At 40.0% G+C, this 26,247-nt stretch overlaps 1 protein-coding gene across 2 annotated transcripts in view; it reads right to left on the bottom strand.

The window, feature by feature from the left end:
• The window catches only part of Mtr (5-methyltetrahydrofolate-homocysteine methyltransferase), a 104,595-nt gene that overhangs the window by 32,318 nt on the left and 46,030 nt on the right, over window positions 1–26,247 (bottom strand). For both annotated transcript variants that reach the window (XM_076872843.1, XM_076872845.1), the window contains 7 exons: window positions 24,781–24,893; window positions 21,296–21,436; window positions 10,637–10,822; window positions 5,933–6,112; window positions 2,754–2,870; window positions 2,330–2,470; window positions 809–898 (listed from right to left, as the gene is read on the bottom strand). In XM_076872843.1, coding sequence (XP_076728958.1) covers window positions 809–898; window positions 2,330–2,470; window positions 2,754–2,870; window positions 5,933–6,112; window positions 10,637–10,822; window positions 21,296–21,436; window positions 24,781–24,893 — 968 coding nt within the window. The remainder of the gene's footprint in view (window positions 1–808; window positions 899–2,329; window positions 2,471–2,753; window positions 2,871–5,932; window positions 6,113–10,636; window positions 10,823–21,295; window positions 21,437–24,780; window positions 24,894–26,247) is intronic.

Here is a 26,247-nt window from a genome sequence, read left to right as displayed (position 1 = left end):
TTTCTTGATACAAAGTGTGCTATTAATGAGAAGGTGGGCTAATAAGTAGATTTCTAACTCAGATGTTTGTATTCTTATATTTTAACAGATTATACTTTAATAATATCTTTGCCAAATCAGTGTTTTCTCACTACTTGGCTGGAAGATGAATGAGGGTGAATGAGATTCTCAGGTGAATTTCAAAAAGAGGAGGCTCCCCAATCTAGGCTTGAACAAGCCCTCCTCCAGGGTCCCCAACTCACAGATCTTGGATGTGGCTGAACTAGTTCCACAAACTGAAATATGTGAATCACAAAAGGCAAAAGTTGAATTTTAGACGCCCCACCCCCCACCTCCAAAAATAGAACTCTGAAATTCTCCAGACTCACAAATGGGAAAACTGAAGCCAAGAGATTATTTATCTCACCAAAATCCCAAACATCCACAGAAGAATCAGTACTGACTTACTGGACAGACTAAAAACAACTTGGTCAGGGTAGGGTTCTCAACCTCAGTACTACTGACCTTGGGCTGGAATAGTCTTTGTTGTGGAGGGCTGTGGTGTGTACCACAGGACACTGAGCAGCATCCCTGGTCACTGGATTCCAGTGACATCTCCCACCCCCACCCTGACAACCACACATACCTTTAGACAGTGCCAAATGTGCTATCATACAATGCAGAGCAGGAGGGCTACCCAGGTTGAGAATCGGCTACCAGGAGTCCATGGCCTCTCTTGCTCCAGCTGCTGTCGCCACCAACCCTCCCACAATGATATCAGACAGCAGTGACAAGCTATCAGCTGGCCAGTGCAGGTTCCTGAACTCACCTTCACAAGAGCATACTCAAGCCGTTCTTCAATGGGACTGTTCCTCCACTCATCGGTCTGAATGACCTTCTTCCCTCCTTTGCCATGAGTCTGAAATGAATTGAAATTTGGACGAAGAAATAGATGCAGGAGGCCACTTATTTGAACCATTTGGCAGCAACTAATAAACTGTCTTACTCTTTTACATTCCCAGCTCCCAGCAGAGTGCCCAGCATGCATTATGACACTGACCAATCATAGTACCAAGTCTGGTGAGAAGCACATGCAGCTCTTCCTCCTCTTTCAATTTTCACCTGAATTCTCATTCCCTGTGGAAAGCTTCCCTAACCAACTCCACCTTTGGGGTCGATGCCACCTCAACATCCTCAAAGCACTCTGTGCCTCCCCTACGACAGCAACTACCACACTGGATTAAGATCACCTCTGTACATTTTCTGCAGGTCTCAGTGAACATCAGTTGAATACATTAATGTTGAACAAAAACTGATGTTGCTAGAGCAATGCTTGTGCAGGATAGCAGAGGCAAAGTCATATAAGGCCAGAAATTCATGCTTGGAGTTTGGACCTCCAGGGCAACTGTGTGGTGGGACAGGAGATACTTGTCACAGTTCTGCAGCTGCAGGGTCATATTCAAAGTAGTGTTTTTAAGGGAAACTCAGAAGGGGCCTAGCCTGAGTCTGATAACAGGAAAGGCCAATAAAAACAAACATGAAGACATCAAGTTACCAGTACAAATAAAAGAAGGAAAGATCTGGGGAGAAAACCAAAATATAGGACCAGAGAGTAACTGGAATAACAACAATAGGAGTCTTTCATGGAGAAAAATCTAAAGAATAATTAAAAAAGAAAAAGTACTTCTTAAGCTCATACTCCCCTCACTGGTACATGAAAAGACTATTTGTTTTACCAGCCATACAACCAGACAATTCCTGCCTAAGGGATGGAATTGCTGGGTTAAGACAAAGCAGTCTATTCCAAATACTTTGGGTGATGGGAATATGAGTGATTTTATTCTCTCCTTTTGCTTACCTGTATTTTGTAAATTTTCTAGAAGTAATATCTGTCACTTGCAACAAGAAAAATATATTTCACACTTCAAAATAAATACTTAGAAATTTAAGTTCCAGTGCACACCTGTAATCCTAGCAACACAGAAGGCTTAAGTAGGAGAATCAGGAGTTCAAAGCCAGCCTCAGCAGTTTAGCAAAGCCCTACACAACTTAGCCAGACCCTGTCTCAAAATAAAAAATATAAAGTGCTGCTGGAGATGTGGCTCAGTAGTTGAGTGCCCCTGGTTTCAATCCCCAGTACCAAAAAAAGAAATTTAGCTTCAGAATGCTGAAGTAGCCTAGAAACGGTCCATTTCTCTTTCCTTACCCTAATTACAATACCTTCTCTAGAATGTTCATTGATCCGAAGACATGATTAGGTCTGTGCTTCTATTCTACAATGAAGTTTCAATAATTGTGAGTAATAAATTCAAAGAAAGGAAAAAGCCATGATAGACACTTTTCTCTCTACCTGGGCAAAATGTAAGAGCTTCTCAGTGGCTTCAGGGTCTTTATTCCAGATGAGGTCTTCACAGAGCTGAAGAAGTTCCTTGTGGATATCATCATATACTGGGAGGTTTCCTGCATTCACTATCCCCATATCCATACCAAACTAAAGGCAATAAAAAGAAAAGTGAGGATTTCCAGTGATGCCCTAAATTAGGAACCAGAAAGAAAACATTTTAGGCCATAGTCTCAGTCACAAATACTTGACTCTGCATTGGTTCCCAAAAGCAGCCTTAGATAAAATACAGGTGAATGCTGCATTTAGGGGGTACCCTAAACAAACCTCCTTTACAGAACCTGATCACAGGCCAGTTAGTCTGAGGGCCACAGTGGACAAACCTTGCCCTAGTGAAAGCTGGTTTCAGGGGCAAGCAGGCCTTTAATCATACCTTGATTGCGTGGTAAAGGAAAACCCCATGCATTGCTTCTCGGATGGCGTCCATTCCTCGGAAGGAGAAGGACAAGTTGGAAAGACCTCCACTTATTCTGACTCCTGGTAAAGTTTCCTGGCAAAAATTTTAAAATGTGAAAACAGTGTCTATTTTGCCCAAAAATAAGCTTTATATACGAGTAGAAAATAAACAACGTGAACTCCAAAGTAACACAGAGCTTGCTGTAATCAGACACAGACCCAAGTTTGCTGTATCATGGTGCTGTAAAGGCACAGCTTCATCAGTGTCCCCCACTAGACTTTAGTCTCCCTAAGGGAAAATATAAAATTCTACTTTATCTCTGTGTACTTAAGTAATGACCCTGATAGGGTATAATATATAATGAGTATTACATAAAATACTTGCTGGATAAATGATAGAGAAGAAAGTGGTGGAGGGAGAGTATGTTTGTGTGCAAAAAAGCAAGCAAACACACACACACACACACACACACACACACACACACACACACACACACACACACACCCCTCAGTTCCCCATTCATTGAAAGCACAAACTACCTGAAGGTATTTGTAACTAAATGAACAAATGCTGTTGTTCATTATAAACTTGATCAATTATAAAAGGACAAAAGGCAACTGAGGTTCCTGCTGCATCTATGACAATATCAAGCATCATCAGGCATGTGCAACAACAGGATCTCTGATTTATTGTTGGCTCAAGGACAAACTGGCTCAAGCACTGAGGAAGACGGCTTGCTATTATCTAGTACTATGACCCAACCACTTGGCTTCTGGGGTATATGCTAAAGAAACTTGGGCATGTGTGCCCAATATATGTATAGAAGAATGTTCACAGCAGCATTGCTCATGAGGCCCAGAAGCTGGAAACAAACCAGTTCTCCCTCTATGGTAGAATAGTTAATTATGGCGTAATGATACAATGGAATATTATACATTAATTGAATGAACAAATGACAGTTACAGCAATGTAGATGAAACTTTTTTTTTTTTTAGTTGTAGATGGACACAATAACTTTATTTTATTGATTTATTTTTATGTGGTGCTGAGGACTGAATCCAGTGCTAGGCAAGCACTCTACCACTGAACCACAACCCCAGCCCCTCCATGAATCTTTAAAATGAGTTTGAATAAAGAAAAAAGTCATAAATATCTTATGATTCCCTTCAAGCTAAAAAACAGGCAAAAATATATTGTTTAGATATTCAGTTGGTTCTCATAGTTCTGTTCTATAAAGTCACTGTAAGCTCTGAAATAGGACTTGTTGTTGTTTGACTTCATAATGGCTGCCAATCTTACTGGAGTGAGATGGTATCTTAGGGTAGTTTTGATTTGCATTTCTCTGACTGCTAGAGATGGTGAGCATTTTTTCATGTACTTGTTGATTGATTGTATGTCCTCCTCTGAGAAGTGTCTGTTCAGGTTCTCGGCCCATTTGTTGATTGGGTTATTTGTTTTCTTATTGTTTAATTTTTTGAGTTCTTTGTATACTCTGGATATTAGGGCTCTATCTGAAGTGTGAGGAGTAAAAATTTGTTCCCAGGATGTAGGCTCCCTATTTACCTCTCTTATTGTTTCTCTTGCTGAGAAAAAACTTTTTAGTTTGAGTAAGTCCCATTTGTTAGACAAGTGCTGGTAAGGATGTGGGGGAAAGGGTACACTTGTACATTGCTGGTGGGACTGCAAATTGGTGCGGCCAATTTGGAAAGCAGTATGGAGATTCCTTGGAAAGCTGGGAATGGAACCACCATTTGACCCAGCTATTCCCCTTCTCGGACTATTCCCTAAAGACCTTAAAAGAGCGTACTATAGGGATACTGCTACATCGATGTTCATAGCAGCACAATTCACAATAGCTAGATTGTGGAACCAATCTAGATGCCCTTCAATAGATGAATGGATAAAAAAAAAAGGTGGCATTTATACACAAGGGAGTATTACTCTGCACTAAAAAATGACAAAATCATGGAATTTGCAGGGAAATGGATGGCATTAGAGCAGATTATGGTAAGTGAAGCTAGCCAATCCCTAAAAAACAAATGCCAAATGTCTTCTTTGATATAAGGAGAACAACTAAAAACAGAGCAGGGAGGAAGAGCATGAGAAGAAGATTAACATTAAACAGGGAGGAGAGGTGGGAGGGAAAGGGAGAGAGAAGGGAAATTGCATGGAAATGGAAGGAGACCCTCAGGGGTATACAAAATTACATATAAGAAGAAGTGAGGGGAAAGGGGAAAAAGAAACAAGGGGGAGAAATGAATTACAGTAGATGGGGTAGAGAGAGAAGATGGGAGGGGAGGGGAGGGGGGATAGTGAAGGCAACAGAACACAACAGACACTAGTATGGCAGTATGTAAAAAAGTGGATGTGTAACCAATGTGATTCTGCAATCTATATACGGGGTAAAAATGGGAGTTCATAACCCACTTGAATCAAATGTATGAAATATGATATGTCAAGAACTATGTAATGTTTTGAACAACTAAAATTAAAAAAAAAAAAAAAAAAACTTTGAAATAGGGAATACTGACGCCCTGCTCCAAGAGAAATACCATCAATGCTGGGCACATCATAACCTTCCTGCATTTATGAATGCTAGCCAAGCCAACATATGCCTTAAGGCCATCTTAAAAAGCAAAACCACCATCTAGACAAGTGGCACACACCTGTGATCCCAGCAACTCAAGAGGCCAAGGCAAAGGATCACTGGTTTGAAGCTAGTCTCAGTAACTTAGCAAGACCCTGTATCAAAATGAAAGAATAAAAGGGGCTGAAAATGTAGGTCACGTAGTAGAATACCCTGGATTCACTCCAAGTGCCATCAAAACAAAGGTTAGAAAAAATAACCCTAAATAACATGGCTAAATCAGGATGATGACTATGACATGAAATTCAGAATGAGGTATACCCAGAAAAGGAGAAACATACAAGCATCAGTGTGTTACACTGTGAAACTATGAGGTGTGTCCCACTTCATAATTTAAACAGCATTACAAAAAATTTTAAAGTCTCTAACTTGAGGAAAAACAATTTACTACACAATGAGAATGTCAACATCCCCATCCAAAAATATGTGATAGCTCTAACCATTCACTAGACCCCTGTGATAAATTTGAAATGTCTTGGACAGAAAAGAGAAAATGACCCTTACTTACTTTAATGACTCTAGTTGCATGGATAAAATTCACAGCATACAAGTTGTGTTCTTCCATTCCAGTACCAATGGTAAGGATGTTGGGGTCAAAGATGATGTCATTTGGATTAAAGCCCAATTTTCTCACAAGTAAATGGTAGGCTCGAGTGCATATACTGATTTTGACATCTGTTTCTGTCGCCTGGGGAAAGGAGAATATATGAAATATAAAAAATAAAAACAAAGTGTCATCCATGAAAAAAGTACATTTCACTTGTTGAAAGTACGCAAGTGTCAACATATGGATTTCACAGAAATACAAATGCCAAGTGGCCTCTAAATATTTACCAAATTATTTCATATTTCAGTGGAGGAATCTGTTTGAAAAAAAAAAAAATATATATATATATATATACACATATATATTTAATTTGAAATGGGTCTTGTTAAGTTGTCCCAGCTGAACTTGAACTTAGTGTTCTCTTGCCTCAGTCTCCAGGGTGGCTCAGAATGAAGGAATACACCACTGTGCCTGGTTCCGTTTGTATTTTTATCAATATGACAGGTAAGATTTTCTTCTGCAAACATCAAATTTTGTATGCATATAAATGGCATATTTACTAAAGAGGCTTCTTAAAAACACACGATAAAAATGCAAACACTACTAAAAGACAGACTAAAAATAAGTGTCCCTCCTTCTCCTGACCTCTCTGCAAGTCCTTTCACCCCAGCAGCATTGCCATGGCTTTCCTGAATTTTCCACCTTAACAGTGTATGCTGATCTGAGGAAGCATGTTTATTCCCCGTCCCCCACTACAACACTGACTTGTTAGCATGTGCCTCAGCTTACAGATATGAATGAGGACCTCCCATCACAGAAGTCCCTAGGACTCCAGCAAGGCTCACTCCCCACGGCTTCCCTTCCCCTTACCAGCTTTCCTTCCCCTTGCTGTCAGGCTCTGCCTCCAGCCAAGGCTCATCATGCCTCTCCTCCACTATACTCACTCACCCTGTTCCTCCCATAGGCCTAACCCCTCCAACCCTGTGCTCCTGAGCCCTGGTATGTACTGCTGCCACTGCTCCAGATACCCCAGACATGGTTTTGTGCTTCAACATCTCTCAGGAATCTGGCTAAAGGCTCCTTTCAGAAGTTGCTTTAATCACCCTCCATAAACCAACCCCACCATCCTTCCCTCCTCCTCCCTTCTTCAGAGCAGGTCTTTCCATAATCTGTACTAATTTGGTAACTTTTTTGTTATTTTTGGTTAATACTTATTATTAAATTGCCAACCTGTCTCCTGACAGCTAGAATGTCAGTCTGCTGTATACCCAGAGCAGTACCTGTCAGAGGATCAGTATCATTTGTTGAATGAATATATGAGGGAATGAATGCTGCTTTTACTCAAAGCATGTCTGAACTTTGTCATAGAAGCTGTCTTTGGGTCAAACTTGCAACTTCAACACTCAGCACACTAACCAAATTACGTCTTGAATTTCTGGCTACATGAAAAATGATCTATGCTCTGAGAAAAGAGAAAAAAAAAATATATATATATAGGAATCTACCTTACCCGTAGTTTCACTCTCCACTATTTCAGTTACCTGTGGTCCACTATGGTCCAAAAATATTAAGTGGAAAACTCCAGAAACAATTTTTTTCTTTTGTGTAGTTGTAGATGGACAGAATGTCTTTATTTTATTTTTATGTGGTGCTAAGGATCGAACCCAGTGCCTCATGCATGCTAGGCAAGCACTCTACCACTAAGCCACAGCCACAGCCCAGATCTTAAGTTTTAAAATCGCATTCCACCCTGAGTAGGTTGATGAAATCTTGAACCAACCTACAACTGTCCTGCTCCACCCGCCCTAGGACATGAATCTTATCTATCAGCATATACTTGCAGTACACATTATCTGTTCCTTGGCCCTATGTAGTAGCTAGGTCGATTATCAGACCTACCGTAGCAGGATCACAGTGCTTACGTTCAATTAACTCTTATTTTACTTGCTAATGGTCACAAATTGCTGGCAATTTGGAAATGCCAAAGGGAAGCCTTAAAATGCTTCCTTAGAACAAAATCTTTACCAAATGCACCTCTGATAAAGCATTCTCCCAGAAAACATTAATCTCTAGGATAAAGAACTCAAAAAACTTAACATCAAAAAAAAAAAAAAAAACAACAAAAAACCCAATCAATATAGTCCTTACCTGAACAGACACTTCACAGAAGAAATACAATTGATCAACAAATATATAAAAAAGTGGTCAACATCTCTAGCAATTAGAGAGATGCAAATCAAAACTATTCTAGGATTTCATCTCACTCCTGTCAGAATGGCAATCATCAAGAATACAGGCATCAGTAAATGTTGGCGAGGATGTGGAGAAAAGGTGCACTCATACATTGCTGGTGGGACTGCAAATTGGTGCCACCGCTATGGATACAAATTTTCAGACAAACAATGAAGTGCACTCAAATATTAAATTTATACACACCCTTTGGCTCACTTCTATGAACTGATCCTAAGAAAATCATTCTCTACAAGTGAAAGTGCTGCATAAATTAGGATATTCACTCGCCATTGTTCACACTACTAAAAAAACAGTTCAATAGACTAATTAAGGCATATACTGAAATATAATGCAACCATGGAATTATAATCCATACTTACTAAAATGGGAAGATGTTCACATTCTGTCAAGTTGGGGAATGAGATGCTGAATGGCAGAGGCAATCTTGTTTATATCTACTTTTCCATTTACCAGAACCTCTTCTACTCATTCCCCCATGGCCTCCTGGACTTCTCCCTCATTTTATTTGGGTTTTCAAACATTTCCTCCACAGAGGGGCCTTAGGAGACCACCAGCCTCAGCAACTTCAAGAGGCGCTAAGCAACTCATTGAGACCCTGTCTCTAAATAAAATACAAAATAGGGCCGGGGAAGTCGCTCAGTGGTTGAGTGCCCACTGCCTCCCCAGTACCAAAAAAAAAAAAAAAAATTATTTTTCATCTTTTGTACAAGAAGAGTTAACAACACTTTTGTTAAAAATGATTTTATTACAAAAATTTTAAAAAGGCAGAAAAAAAAGTACACCATTTATTAACTGCTAATGTGTTCCCATATAAAACTATGCTTACCCCAAAGCTATCATCGGGTTGGTTATTTATTTATTTATTTAGAGAGAGATTTTTTTTTTTAATATTTATTTTTCAGTTTTTGGTGGATACAACATCTTTATTTTATTTTTATGTGGTGCTGAGGATCAAACCCAGGGCCCTGCGATGCCAGGCAAGCGCATTACCGCTTGAGCCACATCCCCAGCCCAGATTATTTATTTTCTGTTCATACTATTTATTAAATAAAATTGGGATCATCTCCCTCCCCCGACCCCCGCCCATGGTTCTGTCAACTCATTCTTTTTAAATGCTGCAAAATTTATGCATTCGCCTAGTAATGGTTATTTAGAGTGTTCTCAATTTTTGGCTATCATAATGCTAAAATGAGTGTGAACACATAGCTTAATACTGAACTTATTACAAGATTTCCAAGACAGGATTAATCGAAAGGGATGGATTTTGCAATTTCTTTAGTTACTGAACAGATACAAAGATGCTTATGAAAGTTATGTGAGGTATAAAACATAACAATGTAATGATCACCCAGTGAAACCACAGTTGTATTTGAAGCTTCCCATATGCCCCACCCTGATTCCATGGCAGGGATATTTTATGAGAGCTATCATTTATCAATCCTATTGTTTTTATTTTGATAAAGAAAATGAACATTATTACTTTTTAAAAAACAATATCAGTATCTTACAGGCTATTTGTACTCCTTTTCCTATAAATTGCTTATTTTTTTTGTCCATTCTACGAACTTCCCAGTCAACCTAGTTTTGATGTCTGATCTATAGAAATTCTTTGCATATTAGTGACATCAGCCCATACTATTACTCATGTCACAAATAGTACCATGTCTTTGCCATATAATAAAGTTTTATATTTTTACGTAAATATTTCTCCTTTCTGGCCTTTTGAGTTAATGGTATTTTCTGCAACACTAGTTAGAATTTTCCTATATATTCTTTAGAACTTTTTACATTTAAATATTTTATCAGTGTAGACTTTAGTGTATGGTGGGGATGAGGCTAGTGATGAGGTGGTGGGACCTTCATGAGTGGTGAGATCATAAGAATTACTCACAAATGGATTAATGTTCTTTATAGGATTGGGTTCCTTACAGTGAGAGTGGGTCTGTTATAAAGATAAATTCCACTCTCTTGCTCTCTCTCACCCTCTCTGACTGTCTGCTAGGGGATGATGCAGCAAGAAGACCCTTACCAGATGTAGTCCCTAAATCTTAGACTTCTTGCATCCAGAACCATAAGCCAAATAAACTTCTATTGTTTATAAATTATCAAGTCTGTAATATGTTAGAGCAGCACAAAATGTATTAAAACAAGACTCTGACTTTATTTTCTTCCAAATGCATAACCAGTTGTCCCAGTAGTGTTTACTGAATAATTCAACCTTTCTCCACTGATGTAATGACTTTGTTCTATACCAAACCTTCACATATATAAATGTATGCATGCATCTGTGTGTGGATATAGACATATGTATTGTGTACATGCATGTACACAAAGCTACTTCAGAATTCATTTTCTCCCACTGCTATCTAACCTGGATGACACAGTACAGCTAGATAGACAGAAATCACTCACCTGTCCTTCTTCATCGAAAGCCATAATCACCACAGCAGCTCCAAACTTCTTAATCTTCCTGGCCTTCTCCAAGAAGTCCTCCTCTCCCTCCTTCAGACTAATGCTGTTGACGATGCACTTCCCCTGGCAGCACTTTAACCCAGCTTCAATCACAGCAAAATTGGAAGAGTCAATGCACAAGGGCACCTAAGAGAAAGGCAAAAAAATAATCATAATGTATGGAAAAGACAGACAGGATTTTAGTACACTTGTTCTTAAAGCCCAACATTCTTGGAGTAATTTCAACATACAAGAGACTACATGCATGAGCCAGGACTTTACAATTCAAAGACCAGAATGGAATCAGTAAGATCATTTTCCTGGTTTCAGCCCTAGTTGACACTTTCAAGTACCTTAACCCTGAGGCAAATACCTCAAGTGAGATTCAGACATCCCTGGTTAAACTGAGGGATTAAGGTTTAGTCTCATGCCCTTTGGAAACAGCCCTGTAGCCAAGTTATTCTATTGCAGTTTTCCCTTTAGATAATCAAGTTCCTCAGTGAGGAGAAAATGAGTTTTAACATTAGAAAGTAAAAGTAGATCCAATACTCAACAAATGCATTTAACTAAAATAAAGGACAATAGTGAAATGTACAGAGAACAGGTTTCTTTCTCATTAGTGCCTCTGTATCAAGGAAAGGAAGGATTTAAAGAAAGGATTCAATGGGTATAAATAAATGAAACATGGAGGCTGATCTAGGCCCCATTGTTTAATTAAGGCATTCAATAAATAATTTAAGTGACTACTATGTCAGACCTCACACAATGTTAAGAAACACAGGTCCCTAGCTTCACCAAGGCTATAAAGATAAATGATTAAACAGTAATTTCTTAAGAGCAGTAAATGCTACAACAAAATAGAAGCACAAAGTACTTTGAAAGGGTATTTCAAGGGCACCAATCTGTCTGAGGCAGTAAGGAATGAAGAGGGAGAATTCAAGGTACATGTTTCGACAGAGTTATAAGAAATTCCCTAAATCACACCTCCAAAGACAACAAGAAAAAAACAAGCACTCTGCCAATTTTCTCTTTCTTAGCATGCAAGTAATGTGGGGTTTTCTAGGAAAAGGGTCAAATGCAATGAAATACCAGACCAATGTTTTAAGAAATTCAGTGACAGCATAGTGTCCCGACCCTACTGGTGAAAACACACTACTAGAGCATTTTTATGCTATACTATAACTGACCAAAACTTGGCCTCCAATAAATTTTAGTAATAGGTCAAAAACAAGAAAAGAGAAAAATTACTATAATGATTGGAGCACTAAGTAACAGTCTCTTAAGTCATGAGAGTCCTTCACAGCTGACAAGACACTGTCATTATAATTCACAGACCAGCCAGAGCAGATGAGACAGCCCATTTATGGAAACCAGGGCCAACCACAGCTCATAGGGTGCCTGGATCCTGAGGGCATTCAGCTTTCCTGCCACTAGCAAGCAGATAAACCACTGGCTCCACCTGAGTCTGACTGACTTTCAACAGGCCCCTGAGTTTCTTTGCTCCTTAAATTCTCAAAAGGTCTATTAATCCCAGAAACGTGGTGGAACTTTTTAGTAAGGGTTTTGTTGTTTGTTTGTTTGTTTGGGTATTGGGATTGATCTCAGGGCCCCTCAACCACTGAGCCACATCCCAGTCCTATTTTGTATTTTATTTAGAGACAGGGTCTCACTGAGTTGCTTAGGGCCTTATTAAGTTGCTAAAGCTAGCTCTGAACTTGTGATCCTCCTGTCTCAGCCTAACAAACCGCTGGGATTACAGGCGTGTGCCACCTCACTCAGCCTAGTAAGGAGTTTTTGTTTTTGCTTTTTGTTTTGGGTTTTTTTTTTTTTTTTTTTTTTTTTGGTGGTACTGGGAGTAGAACCCTAGGGGTACTCTACCACTGAACTATATCCCAAAGTTTTTATTATTTGACATAGGGTCTCACTAAATTGCCAGGGATGGACACAAAACTTGACACTCCTGCCTCAGCCAGAGTTACTAGATTATAAACAGGTACTCTGGGGGCTGGGGATGTGGCTCAAGAGGTAGCGCGCTCACCTGGCATGTGTGCGGCCCGGGTTCGATCCTCAGCACCACATACAAACAAAGATGTTGTGTCCGCCAAAAACTAAAAATTAAATATTAAAAAATTCTCTCTATCTTTAAAAAAAATAAAATAAACAGGTACTATGGCGCCCAACTCATTTTTTCGGTTTTATTTTTATTTATTTACTTTTGGTATTGAGGAATGAACCCAGGGGCACCAAACTACATCCCCAGCCTTTTTTTATATTAAGAGAGCCTCACTAAGTTGCTGAAGCTAGCCTTGAACTTGTAATCCTTCTGCCTCAGATTCCTGAGTTGCTGGGATTATAGGTGTGCACCACTGTGCCCAGTATAACATCCAGTTCTTTAGTAGAAGTTTTAATATACAAATTAAAGATTGTAATTCAATACTTGCCACAAGACTTATAACCTAAGCATTTGCTGAAATAAAAAAAAAATCACAACAGTCCAACCTGAAATTTTTTTTTCCTTTTCTTTTTTTGGCACCGGGAATTAACACCAAGGATTCTTCACCAATGAGCCACATCCCCCAATACTTTTTATTTTGATACAGGATCCTACAAGTTGCTGAGGCTGACCTTGAACTTAGGATCCTCCAGCCCCAGCCTCCCAAGTCACTGGGATTACAGGCATGCTCAAAACACACAACTCTAAAAGCACCAGGAAGTGAATAGGGGTATAGCTCTGTGGTTGAGTTCTGGGCTAAATTCCCAGCATCAAAAAACAAATCAAAACAAAACAAAAGCACCAGAAGGTTTCTTTTACAAAATAACTTCAAACATCACTTCTCATCACAGACTTAATAGCAGAGAAATTAGTTAAGATTTTTAGTTTTTAGAACCCCTCTAAAGTTTTTTTAAAGACTGATGCTAAAATTAACACTCACTTTTTTTTGGAAAGGGGGGTACTGGAAGTTTAACCCAGAGGAGCTTTACCACTGAGTTAAATCCCCAGCCCATTTTATTTCTGATTTTGCGACATGGTCTCACTAAGTTGTTTAGGGCCTTGCTAATTTGCTGACGCTGGCCTTGAAACTACAACCCTCCTACCTCAGCCTCATGGGCTGGATTACAGGTGTGAATCATCATGTAGATCTTAATTTTAACCTTTTAAAGAACAAATGTAGAGAGCCCCCGCGCCCTACAAGGTAGGCGGACCAGCGACCCACCAGCAGAACAGTCCCAGAAACCCGCGGAGCGGCAGAGCCACCCCCCCCCGCGCCTGCAAGGTAGGCGGAATTGCGTCCCACTGACAGAACAGGCCCAGCAATCAGCGGAGGGGCAGAGCCACCCCACCCGCCTGCAAGGTAGGCTGACCTGCGACCCACCGGCAGAACAGGCCCAGGAACCCGCGGAGAGGCAGAGCCGCCCCAAGCACCTGCAAGGTAGGCGGACCTGAGACACGCCGGCAGGTCAGGCCCAGCAACACGCGAAGGGGCAGAGCCGCCCCCCACGCCTGCAAGGTAGGCAGACCTGCGACCACCGAAAGAACAGGCCCAGTGGCCTGCCATCGCCCAGGATGGGGGAGGGGCAGAGCCGCCACCAGCGCCTGCAAGGTAGACAGACCTGCAACCGACAGACAGAACAGGCCCAGCGGCCCACGGAGGGGTTGAGCTCTCCCCCACCCCAAGGTAGGCGGGCCTGCGACCTACCGGCAGGTCATGCCCCGACAACCCATGGAGGGGCACAGCTGTCCCACGCGCCTGCAAGGTAGGCGGAACCGTGACCACCGACCGAACAGGCCCAGCGGCCCGCCAGACACATCGCCCCGGTTGGGGGAGGGGCACAGCCGCCACCAGCGCCTGCTAGGTAGACAGACCTGCAACCGACAGAACAGGCCTAGCGGCCCACGGAGGGGCAGAGCCGCTGCCTGCGCCTGCAAGTTAGGCGGTCTTGCGACCCACCGGCAAAACAGGCCCAGCGGCCTGCCGGGGTAGTAGGCACATTGCCCCAATTGGAGGAGGGGCAGAGCCACCGCCAGCGCCTGCGAGGGAGACTTTGCAACTATACAAGAGCAATATAAATATATAGGGGGAAAAATCAATAACACAACAGTTTCACCAAGCAGAAAGAAACGCGAACAGTATGAAAAGACAAGGAAAGAAAGGACCACAAGCAATGCAGGTCAACTCAACTTTAGAAGAGGTAATAGCTGCAGCAGATGGAATGTCAGATACAGAATTCAGGATATACATGCTTCAGATGATCTGGAGTCTCAAGGAAGACATTAGACAGCAAAATCAGACAATGAAAGACCACTTCGACCACTTTGACAATGAATTACATAAACAAATCCAAGAAGCAAAAGATCAATTATACAAGGAGATTGAGGTTATAAAAAAAAAACAGAAATCCTAGAAATGCAGGAAGCAATAAACCAACTTAAAAACTCAATTGAGAATACTACCAGCAGAGTAGAACACTTAGAAGATAGAACATCAGACAATGAAGACAAAGTATTTCAACTTGAAAAGAACATAGACAGTTCAGCAAGACTGTTAAAAAACCATGAGCAGAACATCCAAGAAATATGGGATAACATAAAGAGACCAAACTTAAGAGTCATTGGGATACAGGAAGGTATAGAGGTCCAAACCAAAGGAACGAGCAATCTATTCAACAATACGAGAAAACTTCCCAGACTTGAAGAATGAGACAGAATCCCAAATCCTAGAAGCCTACAGGACGCTGAATGTGCAAAATCGTAAGAGATCCACACCTAGACACATCATAATGAAGATGCCCAACATATAGAATAAGGAGAGAATTTTAAAAGCTACAAGAGAAAGGAAGCAGATTACATTTAGGGGTAAACCAATCAGGATAACAGCTGATCTTTCAACACAGACTCTGAAAGCTAGAAGATCCTGGAATAACATATTTCAAACACTGAAAGAAAATGGGTTCCAACCAAGAATTGTGCATCCAGCGAAATTAAGCTTCAGGATGGAAGATCAAATTAAAGCCTTCCACGATAAACAAAAGTTAAAAGAATTTGCAGCTAGAAAACCATCTCTTCAAAACATCCTTGGCAAAATATTACAGGAAGAGGAAATGAAAAATATTAATGAAAACCAACAGCGGGACATAGTACAGTAAAGGGGGGGGGGAATAATCAAAGAGGAAAACAAACCATGTTTAGTAACATAAATAAACAAATATGGCTGGAAGAAGAACCCATATCTCAATAATAACCCTAAATGTTAATGGCTTAAACTCACCAATTAAGAGACACAGGCTAGTAGAATGGATCACAAAACAAGACCCAACAATATGCTGCCTTCAGGAGACGCATTTGATAGGAAAAGACATACATAGACTGAAGGTGAAAGGTTGGGAGAAATCATATCACTCATATGGACTTCGGAAACAAGCAGGAGTGTCCATACTCATATCAAATAAAATAGACTTCAAGCCAAAGTTAATCAAAAGGGATAAAGAGGGACACTACATAATGCTCAAGGGAACCATACACCAACGAGACATAACAATCATAAATATATATGCCCCAAACAATGGTGCAGCTATGTTCATCAAACAAACTCTTCTCAAGTTCAAGAGTCTAATAGACCACCAAACAATAATCATGGGAGACTTCAACACACCTCTCTCACCACTGGACAGATCTTCCAAACAAAAGTTGAATAAGGAAACTATAGAACTCAATAACATAATTAATAACCTAGACTTAATTGATATATATAGAATATACCACCCAACATCAAGCAGTTACACTTTTTTCTCAGCAGCACATGGATCCTTCTCAAAAATAGATCATATATTGTCATAGGGCAACTCTTAGACAATATAAAGGAGTAGAGATAATACTATGAATCTTATCTGATCATAATGGAATGAAACTGAAAATCAATGATAAAAGAAGTAAGGAAAAATCATGCATCACTTGGAGAATGAACAATAGGTTACTGAATGATCAATGGGTTATAGAAGACATCAAGGAGGAAATTAAAAAATTCATAGAGAAGGGAAATTGCATGGAAACGGAAGGAAACGCTCATCATTATTCGAAATCACATATATGAGGTTGTGAGGTGAAAGGGGGGGGAAGGGAGAGAACTGAACAACAACAGATGAGGTAGAGAGGGTAGAGGGGAGGGGAGGGGAGGGGGGATAGTAGGGGATAGAAAAGGCAGCAGAATACAACAGTCACTAATATGGCATTATGTAAACATTGTCAATGTATAACTGATATGATTCTGCAATTTGTATTTGGGGTAAAAATGGAAGTGCATAACTCACTTGAATCAAATGTATGAAAGATGAAAAAAAAAAGAAAACACAGACACAACATATCGGAATCTATGGGACACATTGAAAGCAGTTCTAAGAGGAAAATTCATTGCTTGGAGTTCATTCCTTAAAAAAAGAAAAAAACTAACAAATAAATAATCTAATACTTCATCTCAAAATCCTAGAAAAAGAAGAGCAAAACAACAGCAAAATTAGAAGGCAAGAAATAATTAAAATCAGAGCTGAAATTAATGAAATCGAAACAAAAGAAACAATTGAAAAAATTGACAAAACTAAAAGTTGGTTCTTTGAAAAAATAAATAAAATCGAGAGACCCTTAGCCACGCTAACGAAGAGAAGGAGAGAACTCAAATTACTAGCATACGGGATGAAAAAGGCAATATTACAACAGACACTTCATAAATACAGAAGATTATCAGAAATTATTTTGAATCCTTATACTCCAATAAAACAGAAGATAGTGAAGGCATCGATAAATTTCTTAAGTCATATGATCTGCCTAGATTGAGTCAGGAGGATATTGACAACCTAAACAGACCAATATCAATTGAGGAAATAGAAGAAACCATCAAAAGACTACCAACTAAGAAAAGCCCAGGACCAGATGGGTATACACCAGAGTTTTACAAAACCTTTAAAGAGGAACTAATACCAATACTTTTCAAGCTATTTCAGGAAATAGAAAAAGAGGGAGAACTTCCAAATTCATTGCACGAGGCCAACATCACCCTGATTCCTAAACCAGACAAAGAAACTTCAAAGAAAAAAAACTACAGACCAATATCTCTAATGAACCTAGATGCAAAAATCCTCAATAAAATTCTGGCGAATCGGATACAAAAACATATCAAAAAAATTGTGCACCATGATCAGGTAGGATTTATCCCTGGAATGCAAGGCTGGTTCAATATACGGAAATCAATAAATGTTATTCATCACATCAATAGGCTTAAAAATAAGAACCATACGATCATCTCGATAGATGCAGAAAAAGCATTCGACAAAGTACAGCATCCCTTTATGTTCAAAACTCTAGAAAAACTAGGGATAACAGGAACATACCTCAATATTGTAAAAGCAATCTATGCTAAGCCTCAGGCTAGCATCATTCTGAATGGAGAAAAACTGAAGGCATTCTCTCTAAAATCTGGAACAAGACAGGGATGCCCTCTCTCACCACTTCTCTTCAACATAGTTCTCGAATCACTGGCCAGAGCAATTAGACGAAAGAAATTAAAGGCATAAAAATAGGAAAAGAAGAACTCAAATTATCACTATTTGCAGATGACATGATTCTATACCTAGCAGACCCAAAAGGGTCTACAAAGAAACTATTAGAGCTAATAAATGAATTCAGCAAAGTGGCAGGATATAAAATCAACACGCATAAATCAAAGGCATTCCTGTATATCAGCGACAAATCCTCTGAAATGGAAATGAGGACAACCACTCCATTCACAATATCCTCAAAAAAAATAAAATACTTGGGAATCAACCTAACAAAAGAGGTGAAAGACTTATACAATGAAAACTACAGAACCCTAAAGAGAGAAATAGAAGAAGATCTTAGAAGATGGAAAAATATACCCTGTTCATGGATAGGTAGAACTAACATCATCAAAATGGCGATATTACCAAAAGTTCTCTATAGGTTTAATGCAATGCCAATCAAAATCCCAACAGCATTTCTTGTAGAAATAGAGAAAGCAATCATGAAATTCATATGGAAAAATAAAAGACCCAGAATAGCAAAAACAATGCTAAGCAGCAAGTGTGAATCAGGCGGTATAGCGATACCAGACTTCAAACTATACTACAGAGCAATAGTAATAAAAACAGCATGGTACTAGTACCAAAACAGGCGAGTGGACCAATGGTACAGAATAGAGGACACAGAAACCAATCCACAAAACTACAACTATCTTATATTTGATAAAGGGGCTAAAAGCATGCAATGGAGGAAGGATAGCATCTTCAACAAATGGTGCTGGGAAAACTGGAAATCCATATGCAACAAAATGAAACTGAATCCCTTTTTCTCGCCATGCACAAAAGTTAACTCAAAGTGGATCAAGGAACTTGATATCAAATCAGAGACACGGCATCTGATAGAAGAAAAAGTTGGCTACGATCTACATACTGTGGGGTCGGGCTCCAAATTCCTCAATAAGACAACCATAGCACAAGAGCTAATAACTAGAATCAACAAATGGGACTTACTCAAACTAAAAAGTTTTTTCTCAGCAAAAGAAACAATAAGAGAGGTAAATAGGGAGCCTACATCATGGGAACAAATTTTTACTCCTCACACTTCAGATAGAGCCCTAATATCCAGAATATACAAAGAACTCAAAAAATTAGACAATAAGATAACAAATAACCCAATCAACAAATGGGCCAAGGACCTGAACAGATATTTCTCAGAGGAGGACATACAATCAATCAACAAGTACATGAAAAAATGCTCACCATCTCTAGCAGTCAGAGAAATGCAAATCAAAACCACCCTAAGATACCATCTCACTCCAGTAAGATTGGCAGCCATTAGGAAGTCAAACAACAACAAGTGCTGGCGAGGATGTGGGGAAAAGGGTTCACTTGTACATTGCTGGTGGGACTGCAAATTGGTGCGGCCAATTTGGAAAGCAGTATGGAGATTTCTTGGAAAGCTGGGAATGGAACCACCATTTGACCCAGCTATTCCCCTTCTCGGTCTATTCCCTAAAGACCTAAAGAGAGCATACTACAGGGACACTGCTATATCCATGTTCATAGCAGCACAATTCACAATAGCAAGACTGTGGAACCAACCTAGATGCCCTTCAATAGACGAATGGATAAAAAATGACAAAATCATAGAATTTGCAGAGAAATGGATGGCATTAGAGCAGATTATGCTAAGTGAAGCTAGCCAATCCCTTAAAAACAAATGCCAAATGTCTTCTTTGATATAAGGAGAGTAACTAAGAACAGAGTAGGGACAAAGAGCATGAGAAGATGATTAACATTAAACAGGGATGAGAGGTGGGAGGGAAAGGGAGAGAGAAGGGAAATTGCATGGAAATGGAAGGAGACCCTCAGGGGTATACAAAATTACATACAAGAGGAAGTGAGGGGAAAGGGAAACAAAATATAAGGGGGAGAAATTAATTACAGTAGAGGGCGTAGAGAGACAAGAGTGCGGGGAGGGGGGATAGTAGAGGATAGGAAAGGCAGCAGAATACAACAGACACTAGTATGGCAATATGTAAATCAGTGGATGTGTAACTGATGTGATTCTGCAATCTGTATATGGGGTAAAAATGGGAGTTCATAACCCACTTGAATCAAAGTGTGAAATATGATATATCAAGAACTATGTAATGTTTTGAACAACCAACAATAAAAATTAATAAAAAAATAAAATAAATTAAAAAAAAAAAAAGAACAAATGTAAAGGCTGACATAATCCCTTGATTAACTACTTTTATACTTTTGTTTTAATCTGATAAGCCTAACAAGGTGTCTTCCTGATAAGGGGCACTTATTGAACTCCACTGCCCATGGCAAGCAAGGAACAAGTGATGTGGCAGGAATGGGTGGGGACATCCTTCCATGATTCAGAAAGTGGGTCCTAGGTTCACCCAAAAATCTAATACTCATCAGTTCTCAAGACCAATCCCAGAAGCCTAGGAAATAGCCAAGCTAAAGCCATATCTCTCTCCAAAATCTGGCTTTTGCTGGACATGGTGATGCAAGCTTACAATCCTAGCAGTTCAGGCAGCTGAGGCAGGAAGATCACAAGTTCAAGACCAGCCGAGGCAACTGAGCAAGGCCTTAAGGAACTTAGGGAGACCTTGTCTCAAAAAAATAAACAGGGCTGGGGTTGTGGCTCAATGATAAAGCACCCCTGGGTTCAATCCCAGGTACAGTAAAGAAAAAAAAATCTGGTTTGTGTCAAAAAGGTTACAGTTAGTCAAGAAAGTTGACATCAAATGGGATGCTGAGGCAGGAGGATTATGAGTTCAAAGCCAGTTTTAGCAACTTAGCAAGGCACCAAGAAACTCACTGAGACACTGTCTCTAAATAAAATACAAAAAGGGCCGAGGGATGTGGCTCAAAGATTAAGTGCCCTGAGTTCAATCCCTGATACCAAAAAAAAAAAAGGAAGAAAGAAAGTTGACAACCAGAAACCTCTATGGTTTAAATGTGGGAAAATAGAAAAGCAGATCACGAGTAGACAGATCAAGGGGACAACTGACAAAGCTAAGTGAATGACACAGTGAGTCAGCCAAAACCCCTCAAATACAAACTTTGCAAAACCTTGGCAATGTCGGGCTCAGAAGCGATCAAGTTGCAAAATCTAGTCATTGCACTCGGACCATCTAGCATGCCATCATCCATGTTGATATCCAGCACCTGGGCTCCCATTTCCACTTGCAATTTGGCAATACTCAGGGCTTCCTGAGGAGGAATGCAAAAGGAAGCATCATTAGAAGAGAGTGATAAAAGTGATCCCCCACCATCCCCCAAGTATCGTTTCCAACCACTCTAGATTAACCAGCCTGGTTCCCTGTCCTCCTCCCTACCTCTCTCCACAGATGAACCTGTCTCACAGGCCTCTCCCTTCATATTACCTCACCAAGAATCCACCAAAGCTGTTTTCCCACCATAAAAAATATAAAATCCTCAGCTTGTGGTCAAGGCCCTCTGAGCTAGCCCTGCCTCTTTACTCAGCCAAAACAATCCTCTTCTCTCCCACATTTGTTTAGAACCAGCTTAAGCTCCATTTCCTTTAAGAAAGTTCCTAGGAGAAATCATCCAAAACTCATGTCACTCTTCAGTATTTGCCAAAACATGAAAAGTATTAATAGGAGGCTGTTACTTGGAGTTGCATGAAAAAAACTATACGTGTATTTCAGCATGTCTTTATACTAAAATGCTTATCAAATCCTTTCATATATGAGTAAACATTACACCCTTCAATAAAAGAATATGATATGCAGAATTTCCCACTAATGATCATATGGAGTATCTTGCAGGATCAATGTTCCAAAGAACACACTTTGGGAAACACTGCTCACTCCACAATGACCTGGAGTCTCTCAATATCATCATCATGTGGTTTATTACATTATCATTTCCTCATGCCTTCACAAGTACTAGTTTAAGTTTTCATATAGTTTGAAGCCTCTGGAAACCAAGAAAGGCCTTATATATCTCCTCTTAAAATGCTGGAAAAAATACATGTTTGGTAATACTTTTTTGTTATTATTTAAATCTTCAATATACATGTCACAGTGTGATAAAATAAGGAGAAAAATCAATAGTAGATACTGATATTGTCCTGATTTTCCTAAGTCCGAGAAAATCAAATAGGAATTTTAATCAGTCTCTGTGCACAACAGGCATGATACCCTCTGGAACATGCCACAATGAAATGCCATTCACAGCGAAGCAAGGCAGCACAGAGAAAAAGGATCACCAATCCATTTGGCAAATCATAAAATATTTTTCAGTATCAGTAATGATTTAAATAGAAGTATAGCTGACAATCCCCATTCTAGAAGGAGTTACATCTAGAACGAGTTAGTTGAGAGTATGTGACACAGTCACATAAAAACCTACCAGGCACTGCCATACAGTGTAGGAAAGTACAAGTTCCCTATGGACTGAACCGAGGAAGCCATCTGAGAGGGGAAGTCCTCCGCTGGCCACTGGGGGATCGATTGGAGGAGACAGAAGGTAAGTGACAGAGGTCAAAAGACCTGGAAAACAGAGATGCCAATACCTCACCCCTCTACTTCATCGATCACAGAATAACCACTTGAAGGACCAACCCTCCCATTTGAGCTCAGAGAGAAAAAGTGGTTTGTTTATAAATAAGCCTAAGTTGATCAAGAAGCCAGGACTGAAACTCCTCTCAGGTCAGTGCTCTCTCCACTAAGCCAAAGAGCCTTGAGGGATCACTGAGTCCTGGAAAACTAGACTCTAATGGGCACTCGTGCCACCCATCATCTCCTGCTTTTACTGCATCCCTCTCCTCTTTCCACTACGCAGAGTGGTGAAGGGACTGGGCTCAATGGACTGGGTTCTATCAGTTACTTGCTGTGAAACAACAGGCAAGTAATTTAATCTCTCTCAAAGTCTCCATTTCCACATCTAAAAGACAGGAATAACAGCAGTGCTCATTCACGGGGCTATGAAGAATAAACATGTAATGATAGAAAGCATTTAGCACAGAGACTGGCACAAAGAAAAACTTTATTAAAAAAGTATTATTAAGCCAAGCACAGTGGCGCATGCCTGAATCCCAGTGGCTCAGGAGGCTAAGGCAGGAGGATCACAAGTTCAAAGCCAGCCTCAGCAATGGTGAGGTACTAAGCAACTCAGTGAGACCCTGTCTCTAAATAATAATACAAAATAGGGTTGGGGATAGGGCTCAGTGGTCAAGTGCCCCTGAGTTGCTTCTTCTAAAGTGCTCCCTGCAATCAGTGACAAATTCATCAAATGCAAGAGTTGAAAAGAACACCATAGAAAGGGAAGAAGAATCAAAACATAAGTCAAAACACTGCCAAATGCAGCATATACATGATTAGGAGGAGACATCAGCACTTCAGAAGGAGCAAACAAGAGCTAAGATCCTGCAGCAGAAGCAAGCAGAACATGAGGAAGGGAAGCACCATGCACAAGTGTAGGATGGGAGGCTGGCCTCCAGAGTGTGAACTTCAACACATGCGGAAAGTTGCCACACAGAACTATGAACTGGGGAGGACAACCATGAGAGAAGCATATGGCAGCAGTAAGCAGTGACAAGAATGAAGGGAAGGGGACCAATCAGTTAGAAACCAGGTAACCAGGCCCCTCCCTGGGGAGGAAGACACAGCTTTGGGGAATGCTGTGAAGTGGTAATTGGCAAGTCAATAAAGGAAGATTAATGGATCATTTCTGTGTGATGTAAACTAAACCTGCTCTGATACTAATTTCTGAAAGATCTCTTTCTAAAGGTTGCAAAATCTTAAGAGTGAGAAAAGCTGAATAATAAAATTAACCAACATTAATGCTCAGACCAAATTCCTCTATTTTTAACATCATATTTGCAAAAGAAAAAGAAAACCTATTCATATGTCTCAGGCAGGCTCCATGAGGATTGAATTTTGCACAACCACAATAGGATTGAGCTTAACATGGTTAAAATGATCACATAAACTTTCTAAGGCAAGAACCTGTGTCTTTTCTTTATCTGTTTTAATCTACAGTTAAAAGGATCAATAATACCCTCATCTATCAGCATTTTATGAGGTCAGGAGAAATTGAATAGAAACTTTCTTGGCTTTCCTTTTTCCTAGAAGAATTTGTGAGAAAGAGGCTAAATTGTGGCTCAGTGGTAGAGCATTTGCCTAGCATATGTGAGGCTCTGCATTCGATTCTCAACTCTGCTTTTAAATAAATAAAATAAAGATCCATGAACATCTAAAAAAATATTTAAAACAATTTGCAAGAAGACAAAATGAGAGAACATTCCCAAACATATGAACTTACTTCATGATTAACAGAAATAGCTAGAACCTGAATTGCTCCCATCTCGACCCTCTTTATGCCCAAATGCAGTACTTTTTGACAAATACTGTAACAGTAGCTTTGATTTTTCCTCCCCCTACTCCTACCTGCTACAAACACCCATTACCGTCTTCTCACACTTCCTAGCAGTTCTGCTAACAGCACTACCAAGGGCAGAAGGATGTTCACTGACATGCTGACTAGCCAGAGGTAGGGCAGGTGCCTCCAGGTCTCATGAGGATGCTCACTTCATAGTTTCCTGCCATGATGAGTTTAGCAAACTTCCTGGATCCTGCCACGTTACAGCGCTCTCCAATGTTAACAAAGTTGGTGTATGGTCCAATCCTGAAGGGCTCTAGACCTTAAAAGGAGAAGCATTTTGAAAAACACCTGAAATTACATACAGATGACATGAAACAGACATAATTATTTTCAGTGAGAAAGAAGTCACTGTGCCAAAACCATTTGAGCAGTTGGACAGGAGATCCAATGTGGAAACAGGACCACAACCTTCTTAAAGGAGAGTCAAATGCCTACAACTGAACTCTCAAAAGAAGTGTTTCAGAGTTTGCCATAAAAAAGAAGTGTTTCAGAGTATGCCATAATTATCCCTAATGAGCTGAACCATACTGTTTCTGAGAAAGAAGAAAAAGTTTTATCATCATATCCATATTTAATCAAGAGTATGGGGCAAAAGCCAAGCAAAAAAAGTTAGAATCAAGGGTTATTTCAGGATTTGTGAGAGGACAAAATGAAGAGCATTCTCAAACATTTAAACTTACTTCATGATTAACAGAAATAGCTAGAATTTACATTGCTACCATCTCATACCTCTTGATGGCCCAAAAGCAGTAGCTTCAATTTTTTGAAGACTCATCCTCTTACTATTCCTGACTACTGCAAACATGTTACAAGTTACCCATCTTCTTACACTTCCTAGCAGTTCTGCTAATAGCACTACCAACAGCTATTATCCCAGCTTCTCAGAAGGCAAAGGCAGAAAGATCACAAATTCCAACCCGGCCTAGGCAATTTGCAAGACCCTATCTCAAAACAAAATTTAAAAAGGGACAGGGACATAGCTCAGAAGTGCTCCTGGGTTTAATCTCCAGTAAAACACACAAACACACACACACACACACACACACACACACACATTATGCCCAATGGTATAGTCTATAGATAGACTGAAACTGGAGAGAACGAGCTCTCTTAATTTCAACATTGTGTGTATGCTCGTAACCAGAAAGGCTAAATCAAGCTGTGCAGAAGGACCCAGGTGGTAACCTGGAAGACAGACGACCATTGTGGTCAGTCCACCAGTAATGAGCTGACCCAGTGCAGGCCAGCTGGGCTTTGACATCTATTTCCTTATCTCCTAACAAGTGATAGCATTTCCCTTGACTCAGGCCAACTGAGGGACACATATCAGTCAATACACATAGACACATTACACTGAGGTAAATTGTCCCTACAGAAAAGACTGTGAACGCTTTTGTTCTGCTCATCACTTTTAAAATACTAAGCAATGCAGTCTCATTGAAGGGTTGTAGGCAAGCTCTGGGGGCAGAGATCCCTGAATTCAATCCACTGACCTGATTGAACCTCAGGCAACTTCCCACACAGTCTCTGAGCTTATAAAATAGGCAGTGAAGTACTTGCCTTACACAATTGAAACTGGGTAACAGTGATGAGCGCAAAATTAGCACCTGCAA

Source organism: Callospermophilus lateralis, chromosome 13, assembly GCF_048772815.1.
Source record: "Callospermophilus lateralis isolate mCalLat2 chromosome 13, mCalLat2.hap1, whole genome shotgun sequence".
NCBI classification, from domain to species: domain Eukaryota; kingdom Metazoa; phylum Chordata; class Mammalia; order Rodentia; family Sciuridae; genus Callospermophilus; species Callospermophilus lateralis.
Note: the sequence above shows the minus strand (reverse complement) of the source record. Positions and strands in the feature narration are given on the sequence as shown.